Source organism: Stenella coeruleoalba (assembly GCF_951394435.1).
Source record: "Stenella coeruleoalba genome assembly, chromosome: 10".
In the NCBI taxonomy this organism is placed as follows: domain Eukaryota; kingdom Metazoa; phylum Chordata; class Mammalia; order Artiodactyla; family Delphinidae; genus Stenella; species Stenella coeruleoalba.
This window is the reverse complement of record NC_137156.1, coordinates 66,001,026-66,019,530: the sequence shown is the minus strand read 5'-3', so window position 1 is coordinate 66,019,530 and position 18,505 is coordinate 66,001,026. Positions and strand designations below refer to the sequence as shown.

The following is an 18,505-nucleotide window of genomic DNA, read 5'->3' as shown; positions in this document are numbered from 1 at the left end:
GTTAGTGGTAGGACTGCTTGAAGTGGGTCAGATCCCTAGGTGTGGCAGTGCAGTGGGAGTCCCATCCAGGTTTCCTGGGTATGGGCTGACTCCTGGAAAACTTGGAAGGGTCAGTCTACCCACGAGCAGAGAAGAATTGAGGTACTCTGTCCCTCCAGCTCCTCATTGCTTGTACTTAGTGAAGTCTTCATATTCTGAGATCAGAAGCATAGCTTTGAAGCAAAGGATCCTAGTTCTGAGCCTGAGGTCAGGAGAGCAGTTTCACTGGCTCTTCTTGCTGTGTGGAAAGTTATCATTCATTCATTCATTCATTCAGTAAATCTTCTCCAAGACTGTGCAGTAAGGACCCAGCAGGGAACAAGTTGGACACTACCCCTTCCCTAACAGAGTTGATGGTCCAGGACTCCTCCCAGGAGTCAAGAAACTTGTTTAGGGAGACACTGCTGTTTAGAATCACAGGCTTACCTGGCCTAGAGCTTGGGTGGCTTCTGCATCAGTGGGGATCGGGTATTCCTCTTTCTAGAAGCTCAGTTCCCAGAAGCACTGAACTCCTGGTTGTGTGCCAAGTCAATATGAGAGGTCCAAGTGGGGATTTTAATTAATACTGGGTAATTACCAGGTGGAGCTTAACCATCCCAAATGCCTTACAGGTTCCCAAGGCTACCTCTAGTCACTTTATGGCTGGGCCCAGCAAAGACAAGGAGGACTTTGTCCTATGCCTACTGGGCCTTTGGTCAGTACCTAGGCTATGGTATGGACATACCAGGAAGGTTTCCACCTTTTTCTATTCCCTTCCAATCTGGTGTGGGTGAAGGGGCAGCTTGGGAAATAGCATGGCCTCTCCAGTTTGCCTATGCCCTCTCCCCAGGGGCAAAGGATTAACAGTGCCTTGTGGTCTGCTCAACACCATCAAGCAATGCTGGCCCAGGGCCCAGGGTGAAGTATGGGGAGAGTAGGGGTGTGCAGACCTAGTCCTGGGAATCCTGGTGGGAATGCTCAAGAGGAGAAACAGGCACAGTGGTCATTCCTGCCCTGGGCGTTTATTCCCTTTTCTCAAGGAGCATGTTTGGCCTACTGAGTTCTTCCAGGCTTATTTATCTGCCTTTGGCTCCCAAATTACTATATCACTGAAACTCCTACTACCTACAAGGGCTTCCTCCTTTGACAGCTCAACGACCTCCTGCCGGACTTCTGAGGGTCCTATGGTCATGCCACTATGCCTCCCAGCGGTCAGGGTGGTTCTGACTTTACCATGCCTTTGCTCTTGCTGTCCTCTATGCCCACATGGCTCTCCTCCAGATCTTCCTGTGGTTAGATCCTACCCAGGCCTCGGAGTCAGCTTGAATGTCCCCCCCCCTAAAGTGGGCCCTCTTGTTTTCCACCATAGCCAGAACCACACCGGGGTGGTAATGTGCATGCTTGCATCTGGCTCTCAGCTGTGTCCCTGGAGCCTAGTAAGGGCTGACAAACGGTTGGATCTTAGAGTGTATTGAAATTAGAAATGAAAGGTGAGAGGCAGTAACGACGCCGCTTAGCGGGTAGACCACTCATTTCCTGCCCCTGGACTGGAGTGGAGACTGCCCGGGCAGCCTGGCTGGCGGCCGGCCCACTGGCGCACGCGCACTGAGGGCCGGCGCTCGGCGAGAGCGCGCACGCCCGCGGCCGCGTGCGTCACAACCTGGGCTCCTGCCCCGCCCATCCAGCTCTCCCGCTCGTCTGTGCCCGAGGCGGCGGCGGCTGCCTAGTGACAGCGGCGGCGGCACCAGGCCAGCCGGAGCAGTGTAGGGTGGTGCGGCCCTGAAACGCAGACCCGGACAAAGGGCGGCGTGGCGCGAGGAAGACCCGACCCGGGTCGCGCGTGAGGGGACCTCGCGGGCGCGGGGCGAGAGTCCGGCGTGAGGGAGCGTCCAGGCGGTGGCCGCCGGCGGCTGGGTCCCGCCTGCCGCCGCCGGCATGAGCCACATCCAGATCCCTCCCGGGCTCACAGAGCTGCTGCAGGGCTACACCGTGGAGGTGTTGCGGCAGCAGCCGCCCGACCTTGTCGACTTCGCGGTGGACTACTTCACCCGCCTGCGCGAGGCCCGCTCCAGAGCCTCCACCCCGCCCGCCGCCCCTCCTTCCGGCTCCCAGGGTCTAGAGCCCGGCCCTGGCCTTGTCGCCGATGCGATCGCGGACAGCGAGTCGGAGGACGAAGAGGACTTGGACGGTAGGCGGAGGGCTGGGCCGAGGTTCTCGGTGGGGGGCACGGAGGGAGCGGTGCCGAGGGTCTCTAGAGACCTAGGAGGGGCTGCTGGGGGCCAGGCCCGCAACACTGGGCCGTGGGACCTTGGAGCCCTCGAGAGGAGTTTGTCCGGATTCCCCCAGCCGCCGGCGTGAGCGCGGCGTGGGCCACTTCCAAATTGAGCTCGGCGGTCCTGCGAGCTCTAGAGCGCACAGAGCGAGTTGTGAGGTTCAGCTCGAGGGAAACGTGCGCGCTTTCGGCCCGCGTCCTGGCGCGGGGCCCGAGGGGCGTGGAGCCCACGGCCACCTAGCCTCGGCTGGAGATCCTTCATGCAGTTTCGTTCCGAAGAGAACATTCACATCCACTGATTCGTATTTCCTAACCAGGACGGTAACTTTGGAAAGAATTCATTTCGTGAAAAGTTATTGTGAAAAACTTTAAGCATAGACAAAAATAGGAAAAGTGAAATGAACCTTCTATATGCCAATACCCACATTACACAGTTGGAATATCTGTCACAAATGTTTCATTTGTACCTTTTTTTTTCTCCTTTGCTGAAGAATTTTAAAGCATATCCCAGTATTTCACCCTTGAATACTTGAGTATGCATTTCTTAATGTTGACCCTGAGTGTATATATATATATATATATATATATATATATTTATATATATATTTTTTAATTTGGCTAAAATGATTGGATCAAATTCGGTGAGGGTAAACAATAACTTTTTCTCGCATATGGTGCAGGAAAGAAGACAAGTAACACTTGTACATCTGAGTTAAGCAAGATAGTCAAAAAGCATTTCCATTTTCCGTGATTGCTTCAACACAGGCTTTGTCAATTTAATAGAATTACCCTACTTTTGAACAGCCAAAATTTAACAAAACAATGAAAACATTTGAGAGGCAAAGTTAGAGTGTTAGTGTTATTGGATCATACTGAAAAAAACCTAACAACCCAGTTCTGAGTTGAATCCACATTCAAGTTAGGCTGGCAGAGAGTTAATTATTGGTCATCGCTGTTGGACGTTGTAAGCTTCAGTGTTCTGGATAACTTCCCTAAGTTTATTCATGCTAAGAGTGGAGATTTCTCTATCATGTTTCCCTTGACTTAATGCACATTAAATTATGAGTTTTTCACCTTAAACCTGGAAATCAGAAATTATTTTCCAACTCTCTGTCACAGAATTGCTTTGTGGTCTAAGACAAGCTGTGGAACCTGTTTGATTTCAAATTTACTTATCTTTAAAATAGGGTTCGTGACAACAATCTCAACAATTTCACTGTCATAACAATAAATCACAAAGCTGTAACTTGCTTTGCAACAATTTTTATGTACACAAAACATTAGTAGTTTAGCTATTAGTCCCAGATGAGTAAAACAGAGTTTACAAGCTTTATGTTATGTCTTCATTCTTTGTCCTCTTTAATATCTTTCTCAAAGTTGAATTGACTTAAATCTTTGTAACCCTATGCTTTATTTTATTGGTATTTAAATTTTTTGTTTGTTTATATCTCTTCAGTGACTGTGCTAAGTATATTATAGAAATCAACACAAGGTGAACTTCTATTTACAGATAATAACTTAAAAATACATGGCGCACAGTGAGATACCACTTCACACCCATGAGGATGACTATTATGAAAAAAATAAAGAAAACTTGAGGGTTCTAATTCCTCCCCATCCTTGTCAACACTCATTATCTTTATTATGATAGCCAGCCTAGTGTGTAGGAAGTATTATAGTACCTCACTGTAGTTTTGCTTTGCAGTTCCATAATGATGTTGAGCATCTTTCCATGTGTTTGTCGGTCATTTGTGTATGTTCTTTGAAGAAATGTCTATTCTGAGCCTTTGTCCATTTTTTAATTGGTTTATTTGTGTTTTTATTATTAAGTTGTAAGTGTTCTCTGTATATTCTAAACAAATCCTTTAACAGATATATGACTTTAAAATATTTTCTGTCATTTAGTGGGTTGTTTTACATTTTTTTAATATAAATTAATTTATTTGGCTGTGTTGGGTCTTAGTTGTGGCACACGGGATCTTTGTTGCAGCATGCAGGATCTATCATTGCAGTGTGCAGGCTTCTCTCTAGTCGTGGTGCGCGGGCTCTAGAGCACGTGGGCTCAGTACTTGCAGCGTGCGGGCTCTCTAGTTGTGGCACGCGGGTTTTCTCTCTTCAGTTGTGGTGTGCGGGTTTTCTCTCTTCAGTTGTGGTGTGCGGGCTCCAGAGCGTGTGGGCTCTGTAGTTGTTGTGCGGGGGCTCCAGAGTGCGTGGGCTCTGTAGTTTGCTGCACAGGGGCTCTCTAGTTGAGGCGTGTGAGCTCAGTAGTTGCCCTGTGGAATGTGGGATTTTAGTTCCCTGACCAGGGATCAAACTCGTGTCCCCTGCATTGGAAGGAAGGTTCTTTACCAATGGACCACCAGGGAAGTTCCACTTCATTCTTTTATATGTGGATATCTAGTTGTTCCAGCACCACTTATTAAAAAGACTATTCTTGGTGGACTTCCCTGGTGGCGCAGTGGTTAACAATCTGCCTGCTAGTGCAGGGGAAACGGGTTTGATCCCTGGTCCTGAAAGATCCCACATGCCTTGGAGCAGCTAAGCCTGTGCGCCATAGCTAGTGAGCCTGCACTCTAAGACCGCGAGCCACAACTACGGAGCCTATGTGCCTCGACTGCTGAAGCCTGTGCACTCTAGAGACCACATGCTGCAACTACCGAAGTCCCTGTGCTCTAGGGCCCGCGTGCTCCAACTACTGAAGCCTGCACGCCTAGAGCCTGTACCCTGCAACAAGAGAAGCCACCATGATGAGAAGCCCGTGCACTGCAACTAAAGAGTAGCCCCCGCTCACTGCAACTAGAGAAAGCCCGCACGCAGCAACGAAGACCCAACACAGCCAAAAAAAACAAAAAATTAAAATAAAAAGACTATTCCTTCCCCATTTAATTGTCTTGGTACTCTTGTTGAAAATCAATTGACTGTAAATGTGAGAGCCTGTTTTGAACTCGTGGTTCTATTCCATTGATCTATATATCTGTCTGTATGCCACTACTACACTGTTTGATTACTGTAGATTTGTGGTAGTTTTGGAATCAGGAAATGTGAATTCTCCAACTTTGTTCTTTTTCAAAGTTGTTTTGGCTATTTGCAGTTCCATATGAATTTTAGGATTAGTTTGTCGATTTCTGCAAAGAGGCCATCTGGGATTTTGACAGAAATTCCTTCGAATTTGTAGATTAATTTGGAGAGTATTGCCTTTTTACAACGTTAAGTCTTCTGATCTATGAGTATGGGATGTCTTCCCATTTATTTAGATCTTCTTTAATTTCTAAATTAAAGAACTACAAATGTTTGATTGGTTCAATATGGTGGAGTAGAAGGACGTGCTCTCACTCCCTCTTGCGAGAGCACCGGAGCCACAACTAACTGCTGAACGCTCATCGATAGGAAGACACTGGAATTCACCAAAAAAGATACCCCACATCCAAAGACAAAGGAGAAGCCACAATGAGACCATAGGAGGGGTGCAATCACAATAAAATCAAATCCATAACTGCTGGGTGGGTGACTCACAAATGGGAGAACACTTATACCACAGAAGGCAACCGACTGGAGTGAAGGTTCTGAGCCCAATGTCAGGCTTCCCAACCTGGGGGTCCGGCAAAGGGAGGAGGAATTCCTAGAGAATCAGCCTTTGAAGGCTAGTGGGATTTGATTGCAGGACTTCGACAGGACTGGGGGAAACAGAGACTCAACTCTTGCAGGACACACACAAAGTAGTGTGCACATTGAGACCCAGGAGAAGGAGCAGTGACCCCATAGGAGACTGAACCAGACCTACCTGCTAGTGTTGGAGGGTCTCCTGCAGAGGCAGGGGGCGGGGGTCTGTGTCTCACCATGAGGACAAGGACACTGGCAGTAGAAGTTCTGGGAAGTACTCCTTGGCGTGAGCCCTCCCAGAGTCCACCATTAGCCCCACCAAAGAGCCCAGGTAGACTCTAGTGTTGGGTCGCCTCAGGCCAAACCACCAACAATGAGGGAACCCGGCTCCACCCATCAGCAGACAAGCGGATTAAAGTTTTACTGAGCTCTGCACACCAGCGCAACAGCCAGCTCTACCCACCACCAGTCCCTCCCATCAGGAAACTTGCACAAGCCTCTTAGATAGCCTCATCCACTAGAGGGCAGACAGCAAAAGAAAGAAGAACAGTCCTGCAGCCTGTGGAACAAAAACCACATTCACAGAAAGATAGACAAGATGAAAAGGCAGAGGGCTATGTACCAGATGAAGGAACAAGATAAAACGCCAGAAAAACAACTAAATGAAGTGGAGATTGGCAACCTTCCAGAAAAAGAATTCAGAATAATGATAGTGAAGATGATCCAGGACCTCAGAAAAAGAATGGAGGTGAAGATTGAGAAGATGCAAGAAATGTTTAACAAAGACCTAGAAGAATTAAAGAACAAACAAACAGAGAGGAACGGTACAATAACTGAAATGAAAAATACACTAGAAGGAATCAATAGCAGAATAACTGAGGCAGAAGAACGGATAAATGACCTACCTGGAAGACAGTATGGTGGAATTCACTGCTGCAGAACAGAATAGAAAAAAGAATGAAAAGAAATGAAGACAGCCTAAGAGACCTCTGAGACAACATTAAATGCAACAACATTCACATATAGGGGTCCCAGGAGGAGGAGAGAGAGAAAAGACCTGAGAAAATATTTGAAGAGATTATAGTCGAAAACTTCCCTAACATGGGAAAGGAAATAGCCACCCAAGTCCAGGAAGCGCAGAGAGTCCCATACAGGATAAACCCAAGGAGAAACATGCCGAGACACATAGTAATCAAATTGGCAAAAATTAAAGACAAAGAAAAATTATTGAAAGCAGCAAGGGAAAAATGACAAATAACATACAAGGGAACTCCCATAAGGTAAACAGCTGATTTCTCAGCAGAAACTCTACAAGCCAGAAGGGAGTGGCATGACATATTTAAAGTGATGAAAGGGAAGAACCTACAACCAAGATTACTCTACCCAGCAAGGATCTCATTCAGATTTGATGGAGAAATCAAAAGCTTTACAGACAAGCAAAAGCTAAGAGAATTCAGCACCATCAAACCAGCTCTACAGCAAATGCTAAAGGAACTTCTCTAAGTGAGAAACACAAGAGAAGAAAAGGACCTACAAAAACAAACCCAAAACGATTAAGAAATTGGTAATAGGAACATACATATCGATAATTACCTTAAACTTGAATGGATTAAATGCTCCAACCAAAAGACACAGGCTCGCTGAATGGATACAAAAACAAGACCCATATATATGCTGTCTACAAGAGACCCACTTCAGACCTAGGGACACATACAGACTGAAAGTGAGGGGATGGAAAAAGATATTCCATGCAAATGGAAATCAAAAGAAAGCTGGAGTAGCAATACTCATATCAGATAAAATAGGCTTTAAAATAAAGAATGTTACAAGAGACAAGGAAGGACACTACATAATGATCAAGGGATCAATCCAAGAAGAAGAAATAACAATTATAAATATATATGCACCCAACATAGGAGCACCTCAATACATAAGGCAACTGCTAACACCTCTAAAAGAGAAAATCGACAGTAACATGATAATAGTGGGGGATTTTAACACCTCACTTACACCAATGGAAAGATCATCCACACATAAACTTAATAAGGAAACACAAGCTTTAAATGACACAATAGACCAGATAGATTTAACTGATATTTATAGGACATTCCATCCAAAAACAGCAGATTACACTTTCTTCTCAAGTGCACACAGAACATTCTCCAGGATAGATCTCACATCTTGGGTCACAAATCAAGCCTCAGTAAATTTAAGAAAATTGAAATCGTATCAAGCGTCTTTTCTGACCACAACGCTATGAGATTAGAAATCAATTACAGGGAAGAAAGACGTAAAAACCACAAACAATTCATAACTAAATAACCAAGAGATCATTGAAGAAATCAAAGAGGAAATCACAAAATACCTAGAGACAAATGACAATGAAAACACGACGATCCAAAACCTATGGGATGCAGTAAAAGCAGTTCTAAGAGGGAAGTTTATAGCAATACAAACCTACCTCAAGAAACAAGAAATCTCAAATAAACAATCTAACCTTACACCTGAAGGAACTAGAGAAAGAAGAACAAACAAAACCCAAAGTTAGTAGAAGAAAAGAAATCATACAGATCAGAGCAGAAATAAATGAAATAGAAACAAAGAAAACAATAGCAAAGATCAATAAAAGTAAAAGCTGGTTCTTTGAGAAGATAAACAAAATTGATAAACCATTAGCCAGACTCATCAAGAAAAAGAGGGAGAGGACTCAAAACAATAAAATTAAGAATGAAAAAGGAGAAGTTAAACAGACACCGCAGAAGTACAAAGCATCGTAAGAGACTACTACAAGCAACTCCATGCCAATAAAATGGACAACCTGGAAGATTGGACAAATTTTTAGAAAGGTATAGCCTTCCAAGACTGAACCAGAAAGAAACAGAAAATATGAACAGGCCAATCACAAGTAATGAAATTGAAACTGTGATTAAAAATCTTACAATCTCCAAACAAAAGTCCAGAACCAGATGACTTCACAGGTGAATTCTATCAAATATTTAGAGAAGAGCTAACACTCATCCTTCTCAAACTCTTCCAAAAAATTGCAGAGGAAGGAGCACTTCCAAATTCATTCTGTGAGGCCACCATCACCCTGATACCAAAACCAGACAAAAATACTACAAAAAAAGAAAATTACAGACCAATATCACTGATGAATATAGATGCAAAAATCCTCAACAAAATACTAGCAAACAGAATCCAACAACACATTAAAAGGATCATACACTATGATCAAGTGGGATTTATCCCAGGGATGCAAGGAGTCTTCAGTATATGGCAATCAATGTGATACACCATATTAACAAATTGAAGAATAAAAACCATATGATCATCTCAATAGATGCAGAAAACGCTTTTGACAAAATTCAACACCCATTTATGACAAAAACTCTCCAGAAAGTGGGCATAGAGGGAGCCTACCTCAACATAATAAAGGCCATATATGACAAACCCACAACAAACATCATTCTCATTGGTGAAAAACTGAAAGCATTTCCTCTAAGATCAGGAACAAGACAAGAATGTCCACTCTCACCACTATTTGTTGTTGTTGTTGTTTTGCGGTACGCGGGCTGCTCGCTGTTGTGGCCTCTCCCGTTGTGGAGCACAGGCTCCGGACGCGCAGGCTCAGCGGCCATGGCTCACGGGCCCAACCGCTCCATGGCATGTGGGATCTTCCCGGACCAGGGCACAAACCTGTGTCCCCTGCATCGGCAGGTGGACTCTCAACCACTGCGCCACCAGGGAAGCCTCACCACTATTATTCAACATAGTTTTGGAAGTCCTAGCCATGGCAATTAGAGAAAATAGAGAAATAAAAGGAATACAAATTGGAAAAGAAGTAAAACTGTTTGCAGATGTCATGATACTATACATAGAGAATCCTAAAGATGCCAACAGAAAACTACTAGAGGTAATCAATGAATTTGGTAAAGCTGCAGGATACAAAATTAATGCACAGAAATCTCTTGCATTCCTATGCACTAATGATGAAAAGTAAAGTCTGAAATAGAAATTAAGGAAACACTCCCATTTACCATTGCAACAAAAAGAATAAAATACCTAGGAATAAACCTACCTAGGGGGACAAAAGACCTGTATGCAGAAAATTGTAAGACACTGATGAAAGAGATTAAAGATGATACAAACAAATGGATAGATATACCACGTTCTTGGATTGGAAGAATCAATATTGTGAAAATGACTCTACTACCCAAAGCAATCTACAGATTCAATGCAATCCCTATCAAACTACCACTGGCATTTTTTTACAGAACTAGAACAAAAAATCTTAAAATTTGTATGGAGACACAAAAGACCCCAAATAGCCAAAGCAGTCTTGAGAACGAAAAACGAAGCTGGAGGAATCAGACTTACTGACTTCAGACTATACTACAAAGCTACAGTAATCAAGACAGTATGGTACTGGCACAAAAACAGAAACATAGATCAGTGGAACAGGATAGGAAGCCCAGAGATAAACCCACGCAGCTATGGTCAACTAATCTATGACAAAGGAGGCAAGGATACAAAATGGAGAAAAGACAGTCTCTTCAATAAGTGGTGCTGGGCAAACTGGACAGCTACATGTAAAAGAATGAAATTAGAACGCTCCCTAACACCATACACAAAAATAAACTCAAAATGGATTAGAGACCTAAATGTAAGACTGGACACTATAAAACTCTTAGAGGAAAACATAGGAAGAACACTCTATGACATAAATCACAGCAAGATCCTTTTTGACCTACCTCCTAGAGAAATGGAAATAAAAACAAAAATAAACAAATGGGACCTAATGAAACTTAAAAGCTTTTGCAAAGCAAGGGGAACTACCAGCAAGACGAAATGGGAGAAAATATTTACAAACAAATCAACGGACAAAGGATTAATCTCCAAAAACTGCTCATGCAGCTCAATATTAAAAAAAAAAAAAAACCCAATCCAAAAATGGACAGAAGACCTAAATTTCTCCAAAGAAGACATAAAGATGGCCAAGAAGCACATGAAAAGCTGCTCAACATCACTAATTATTAGAGAAATGCAAATCTAAACTACAATGAGGTATCACCTCACACCAGTTAGAATGGGCATCATCAGAAAATCTACAAACAACAAATGCTGGGGAGGGTGTGGAGAAAAGGGAACACTCTTGCACTGTTGGTGGGAATGTAAATTGATACAGCCACTGTGGAGAACAGTATGGAAGTTCCTTAAAAAACTAAAAATAGTATTACCATATGACCCAGCAATCCCACTACTGGGCATCTACCCAGAAAAAAACATAATTCAAAAAGACACATGCACCCCAATGTTCATTGCAGCATTATTTACAATAGCCAGGTCATGGAAGCAACCTAAATGCCCGTCGACAGACGAATGGATAAAGAAGATGTGGTATATATACGATGGAATATTACTCAGCCATAAAAAGGAACGAAATTGGGTCATTTGTAGAGACGTGGATGAATCTAGAGACTGTCATACAGAGTGAAGTAAGTCAGAAAGAGAAAAACAAATATCGTATATTAACGCATATATGTGGAGTCTAGAAAAATAGTACAGATGAACTGGTTTGCAGGACAGAAATTGAGACACAGATGTAGAGAACAAACATATGGACACCAAGGGGGGAAAGCAGCGGGGGTGGCGGTGGTGGTGGTGTGATGAATTGGGATATTGACATACATATACTAATATGTATAAAATGGATAACTAATAAGAACCTGCTGTATAAAAAAATAGATGAAATAAAATGCAAAAAAAAAGAACTACAAATGTTTTGTGGTTCTCAGAATGTAAGTTTTGCACTTCTTTGTTAAATTTATTCCTAAGTAATTTATTTCTTTTGGTGTGATTGTAAATGGAATTGTTTTCTTAATTTCTTTTTCAGATTGCTCATTGCAAGTGTATAGAAATACAATTAATTTTTCAAATATTGACCTTGTATCTTGCAGCCTTGCTGAACTTGAGTTTTGTAGTTGTTTAGTGGATTCCTTAGGATATTTCCCCAGCATTTTTTATTGCACAGTATATATCACATAACAGTAGGAGTTGGTCTAAATTGCATTAGTGGAACTTTTTGGGGACTTGCTTAACAATAATATTCCTGCAGTTCACATATCTGGATCTTTCCGCAGGATTTTGACACTGTTGAACCAGCCCCCTTTGAAACTGCCTCCCTCCTTGGCATCTGTGTCTTTATTCCCCTTAGTCTTCATCCACCACTTGGCCTCCTTTCTGCCCTTTAAATGTTTGTTGATGATCCCCAAAATTTAGTTTGTTACCATTTCTCCCTCAGTGAGCAATTCTCTTCCTGAGCATTTTTTTACTGCCTTGAACCTGAACTTTCAAAATCAAAACTACAGCTCAAAACTTGGTCTACTAGACACGCAACTATTTATGCTCATCTTGTTGGCTCATCACCTCTCATTCATCTGTCAAACTCATGAAGCCTAAAACTGATATCGTTAACCTGTCACACTGCTGTTTCTTCTAATTTCTTCAGCAAGAAACCCAGGAATCAGTCACTTTCTCCTTCTCTCTCTCTCTTTCTCTCATTTAATGTCTGGGCTCCCCCATCTTCTCCTTCCCTACTGTCCCTGCCTTGAGTTTGGTTTTTATTGATTCTTAACTGGATGCACCTGAGCATTCCATAGGTCTCCGACTCATCTCTCCTCTGCCCCATCTATTCTCTACACCATCACCACAATCAGCTTTCTTTCCTTTTTCTTCCTTTTAAAAAATTGTGGTAAAATATACATAATGTAAAATTTGCCACTTTAACCGTTTTAAGTGTACAGTTCAGTGGCATTAAGTACATTCACAATGTTGTGCAATCACCTTTTTCAGTTAAGTAAACTTTTTCTGAAGTAAAACATATATGCAAAAGGGGATACAAATCATAAATATGCAGCTTGATTGTTTATAAAGTGTACACACTGTGTATCCCATCAACTAGATCAAGGAATATCAGCTGGAGGAGACCGTCACATAAAGAGCATAAATTTTACATAATTGTAACCGTAAATACAGTTCTGCAATTAGGACAGCTAGCATTTATTAACCCTTTATTCTGTATTAGTCTCAGTGTTCAGTGATTTATTTGCATTATTGCATTGAATCCTCCTGATCTTTTAAGGTAGGGATAATAGTTATCTCCATTTTACAGATGAGGAAACTGAGGCCTAGAGATTTTCCAAGACCATATCATAAGCAGTGTTTCACTCTAGGCTGGAGTTTATGTCATTATACTGTTCATATTATTTCATGCCTGAAATGCTTCTCATTTTTTTCTTGCCTTATTTATTTTTTACAGAAAAGGCTGTAAGCATTTAAAAATTTCTTCACATAGATGTCATAATGAATTTTTTATTGTCGTAGAATATATATAAAATTTACATTGTTACCATTTTAAACTATACAGTTCAGGAGCATTAAGTACATTCATTATTTTGTGTAACCATCACCACTATTTTGTTCTTCTTTTTCAAGACTGTTTTGGGTTTTTAGGACTCCTTGCAATTCCCTATGAATTTTAGGATCAGCTTTTCCATTTCTGCCAGATAAGGCCTGTTTTCTTAAATTTCATCTTCAGGTTGTTGATTGTGAATATATATAACTACACCTGATTTTTTTTAATTTTATATCTTTGAGTATAATTGCTTTACAATGGTGTGTTAGTTTCTGCTTTATAAAAAAGTGAATTAGTTATACATATACATACGTTCCCATATCTCTTCCCTCTTGCATCTCCCTCCCTCCCACCCTCCCTATCCCACCCCTCTAGGTGGTAACAAAGCACCGAGCTGATCTCCCTGTGCTATGCGGCTGCTTCCCACTAGCTAGCTATTTTACGTTTGGTAGTGTATATATGTCCATGCCACTCTCTCGCTTTGTCACAGCTTACCCTTCCCCCTCCCCATATCCTCAAGTCCATTCTCTAGTAGGTCTGTGTCTTTATTCCTGTCTTACCCCTAGGTTCTTCATGACATTTTTTTCTCTTAAATTCCATATATATGTGTTAGCATACGGTATTTGTCTCTCTGTTTCTGACTTACTTCACTCTGTATGACAGACTCTAGGTCCATCCACCTCATTACAAATAGCTCACGTTCGTTTCTTTTTATGGCTGAGTAATATTCCATTGTATATATGTGCCACATCTTCTTTATCCATTCATCCGATAATGGACACTTAGGTTGTTTCCATCTCCGGGCTATTGTAAATAGAGCTGCAATGAACATTTTGGTACATGACTCTTTTTGAATTATGGTTTTCTCAGGGTATATGCCCACTAGTGGAATTGCTGGGTCATATGGTAGTTCTGTTTGTAGTTTTTTAAGGAACCTCCATACTGTTCTCCACAGTGGCTGTATCAATTTACGTTCCCACCAACAGTGCAAGAGTGTTCCCTTTTCTCCACACCCTCTCCAGCATTTATTGTTTCTAGATTTTTTGATGATGGCCATTCTGACTGGTGTGAGATGATATCTCATTGTAGTTTAGATTTGCATTTCTCTAATGATTAATGATGTTGAGCATTCTTTCATGTGTTTGTTGGCAGCCTGTATATCTTCTTTGGAGAAAGGTCTATTTAGGTCTTCTGCCCATTTTTGGATTGGGTTGTTTGTTTTTTTGTTATTAAGCTGCATGAGCTGCTTATAAATTTTGGAGATTAATCCTTTGTCAGTTGCTTCATTTGCAAATATTTTCTCCCATTCTGAGGGTTGTCTTTCGGTCTGGTTTATGGTTTCCTTTGCTGTGCAAAAGCTTTGAAGTTTCATTAGGTCCCATTTGCTTATTTTTGTTTTTATTTCCATTTCTCTAGGAAGTGGGTCAAAAAGGATCTTGCTGTGATTTATGTCATAGAGTGTCCTGCCTATGTTTTCCTCTAAGAGTTTGATAGTTTCTGGCCTTACATTTAGGTCTTTAATCCATTTTGAGCTAATTTTTGTGTATCGTGTTAGGGAGTGATCTAATCTCATACTTTTACATGCACCTGTCCAGTTTTCCCAGCACCACTTATTGAAGAGGCTGTCCTTTCTCCACTGTACATTCCTGCCTCCTTTATCAAAGATAAGGTGACCATATGTGCGTGGGTTTATCTCTGGGCTTTCTATCCTGTTCCATTGATCTTTCTGTTTTTGTGCCAGTACCATACTGTCTTGATTACTGTAGCTTTGTAGTATAGTCTGAAGTCAGGGAGCCTGATTCCTCCAGCTCCGTTTTTCGTTCTCAAGATTGCTTTGGCTATTCGGGGTCTTTTGTGTTTCCATACAAATTGTGAAATTTTTTGTTCTAGTTCTGTGAAAAATGCCAGTGGTAGTTTGATAGGGATTGCATTGAATCTGTAGATTGTTTTGGGTAGTAGAGTCATTTTCACAATGTTGATTCTTCCAATCCAAGAACATGGTATATCTCTTCATCTATTTGTATCATCTTTAATTTCTTTCATCAGTGTCTTATAATTTTCTGCATACAGGTCTTTTGTCTCCTTAGGTAGGTTTATTCCTAGATATTTTATTCTTTTTGTTGCAGTGGTAAATGGGAGTGTTTTCTTGATTTCACTTTCAGATTTTTAATCATTAGCGTATAGGAATGCCAGAGATTTCTGTGCATTAACTTTGTATCCTGCTACTTTACCAAATTCATTGATTAGCTCTAGTAGTTTTCTGGTAGCATCTTTAGGATTCTCTATGTATAATATCATGTCATCTGCAAACAGTGACAGCTTCACTTCTTCTTTTCCCATTTGGATTCCGTGTATTTCCTTTTCTTCTCTGATTGATGTGGCTAAAACTTCCAAAACTATGTTAAATAAGAGTGGTGAGAGTGGGCAACCTTGTCTTGTTTCAGATCTTAGTGGAAATGCTTTCAGTTTTTCACCATTGAGGATGATGTTGTCTGTGGGTTTGTCATATATGGCCTTTATTATGTTGAGGAAAGTTCCCTCTATGCCTACTTTCTGCAGAGTTTTTATCATAAATGGGTGTTGAATTTTGTCGAAAGCTTTCTCTGCATCTATTGAGATGATCATATGGTTTTTCTCCTTCAATTTGTTAATATGGTGTATCACGTTGATTTATTTGTGTATACTGAAGAATCCTTGCATTCCTGGAATAAACCCCACTTGATCATGATGTATGATCCTTTTAATGGGCTGTTGGATTCTGTTTGCTAGTATTTTGTTGAGGATTTTTGCATCTATGTTCGTCAGTGATATTGGCCTGTAGTTTTCTTTCTTTGTGACATCCTTGTCTGGTTTGGTATCAGGGTGATGGTGACCTCATAGAATGAGTTTGGGAGTGTTCCTCCCTCTGCTATATTTTGGAAGAGTTTGAGAAGGATAGGTGTTAGCTCTTCTCTAACTGTTTGATAGAATTCGCCTGTGAAGCCATCTGGTCATGGGCTTTTGTTTGTTGGAAGATTTTTAATCACAGTTTCAATTTCAGTGCTTGTGATTGGTCTATTCATATTTTCTGTTTCTTCCTGATTCAGTCTTGGCAGGTTGTGCATTTCTAAGAATTTGTCCATTTCTTCCAGGTTGTCTATTTTATTGGCATAAAGTTGCTTGTAGTAATCTCTCATGATCTTTTGTATTTCTGCAGTGTCAGTTGTTACTTCTCCTTTTTCATTTCTAATTCTGTTGATTTGAGTCTTCTCCCTTTTTTTCTTGATGAGTCTGGCTAGTGGTTTATCAATTTTGTTTATCTTCTCAAAGAACCAGCTTTTAGTTTTATTGATCTTTGCTATTGTTTCCTTCATTTCTTTTTCATTTATTTCTGATCTGATCTTTATGATTTCTTTCCTTCTGCTAACTTTGGGGTTTTTTTGTTCTTCTTTCTCTAATTGCTTTAGGTGCAAGGTTAGGTGGTTTATTCGAGATGTTTCCTGTTTCTTAAGGTAGGATTGTATTGCTATAAACTTCCCTCTTAGAACTGCTTTTGCTGCATCCTATAGGTTTTGGGTCATCATGTCTCCATTGTCATTTGTTTCTAGGTATTTTTTAATTTCCTCTTTGATTTCTTCAGTGATGACTTCGTTATTAAGTGGTGTATTGTTTAGCCTCCATGTGTTTGTATTTTTTACAGATCTTTTCCTGTAATTGATATCTAGTCTCATAGCGTTGTGGTCGGAAAAGATACTTGATACAATTTCAATTTTCTTAAATTTACCAAGGCTTGATTTTGACCCAGGATATGATCAAGTCCTGGAGAATGTGCCATGAGCACTTGAGAAAAATGTGTATTCTGTTGTTTTGGATGGAATGTCCTATAAATATCAATTAAGTCCATCTTGTTTAATGTATCATTTAAAGCTTGAGTTTCCTTATTTATTTTCATTTTGGATGATCTGTCCATTGGTGAAAGTGGGGTGTTAAAGTCTCCTACTGTGAACGTGTTACTGTCAATTTCCCCTTTTATGGCTGTTAGTATTTGCCTTATGTATTGAGGTGCTTCTATGTTGGGTGCATAAATATTTACAATTGTTATATCTTCTTCTTGGATCAATCCCTTGATCATTATGTAGTGTCCTTCTTTGTCTCTTCTAATAGTCTTTATTTTAAAGTCTGTTTTGTCTGATATGAGAATTGCTACTCCAGCTTTCTTTTGGTTTCCATTTGCCTGGAATATCTTTTTCCATCCCCTTACTTTCAGTCTGTATGTGTCTCTAGGTCTGAAGTGGGTCTCTTGTAGACAGCATATATGTGGGTCTTGTTTTTGTATCCATTCAGCCAATCTGTGTCTTTTGGTGGGAGCATTTAGTCCATTTACATTTAAGGTAATTATCAATATGTATGTTCTTATTCCCATTTTCTTAATTGTTTTGGGTTCGTTATTATAGGTCTTTTCCTTCTCTTGTGTTTCTTGCCTAGAGAAGTTCCTTTAGCATTTGTTGTAAAGCTGGTTTGGTGGTGCTGAACTCTCTCAGCTTTTGCTTGTCTGTAAAGGTTTTAATTTCTCCATCAAATCTGAATGAGATCCTTGCTGGGTAGAGTAATCTAGGTTGCAGGTTTTTCTCCTTCATCTCTTTAAATATGTCCTGCCAGTCCCTTCTGGCTTGCAGAGTTTCTGCTGAAAGATCAGCTGTTAACCTTATGGGGATTCCCTTGTGTGTTATTTGTTGTTTTTCCCTTGGTGCTTTTAATATGTTTTCTTTGTATTTAATTTTTGACAGTTTGTTTAATATGTGTCTTGGCTCAGACCATACTACAAAGCTACAGTAATCAAGACATTATGGTACTGGCACAAAAACAGAAAGATAGATCAATGGAACAGGATAGAAAGCCCAGAGATAAACCCACACACATATGGTCACCTTATCTTTGATAAAGGAGGCAGGAATGTACAGTGGAGAAAGGACAGCCTCTTCAATAAGTGGTGCTGGGAAAACTGGACAGGTACATGTAGAAGTATGAGATTAGATCACTCCCTAACACCATACACAAAAATAAGCTCAAAATGGATTAAAGACCTAAATGTAAGGCCAGAAACTATCAAACTCTTAGAGGAAAACATAGGCAGGACACTCTATGACATAAATCACAGCAAGATCCTTTTGACCCACTTCCTAGAGAAATGGAAATAAAAACAAAAATAAGCAGATGGGACC

General features: G+C 40.9%; 1 protein-coding gene across 1 annotated transcript in view; it reads left to right on the top strand.

Moving 5' to 3' along the window:
- Positions 1 to 1,639: 1,639 nt before the first annotated feature.
- PRKAR2A (protein kinase cAMP-dependent type II regulatory subunit alpha) overlaps positions 1,640 to 18,505 on the top strand; it is a 79,107-nt gene continuing 62,241 nt past the window's right edge. The window contains exon 1 of the mRNA XM_079935229.1: positions 1,640 to 2,206. Coding sequence (XP_079791355.1) covers positions 1,954 to 2,206 — 253 coding nt within the window. The 5' untranslated portion in view covers positions 1,640 to 1,953. The remainder of the gene's footprint in view (positions 2,207 to 18,505) is intronic.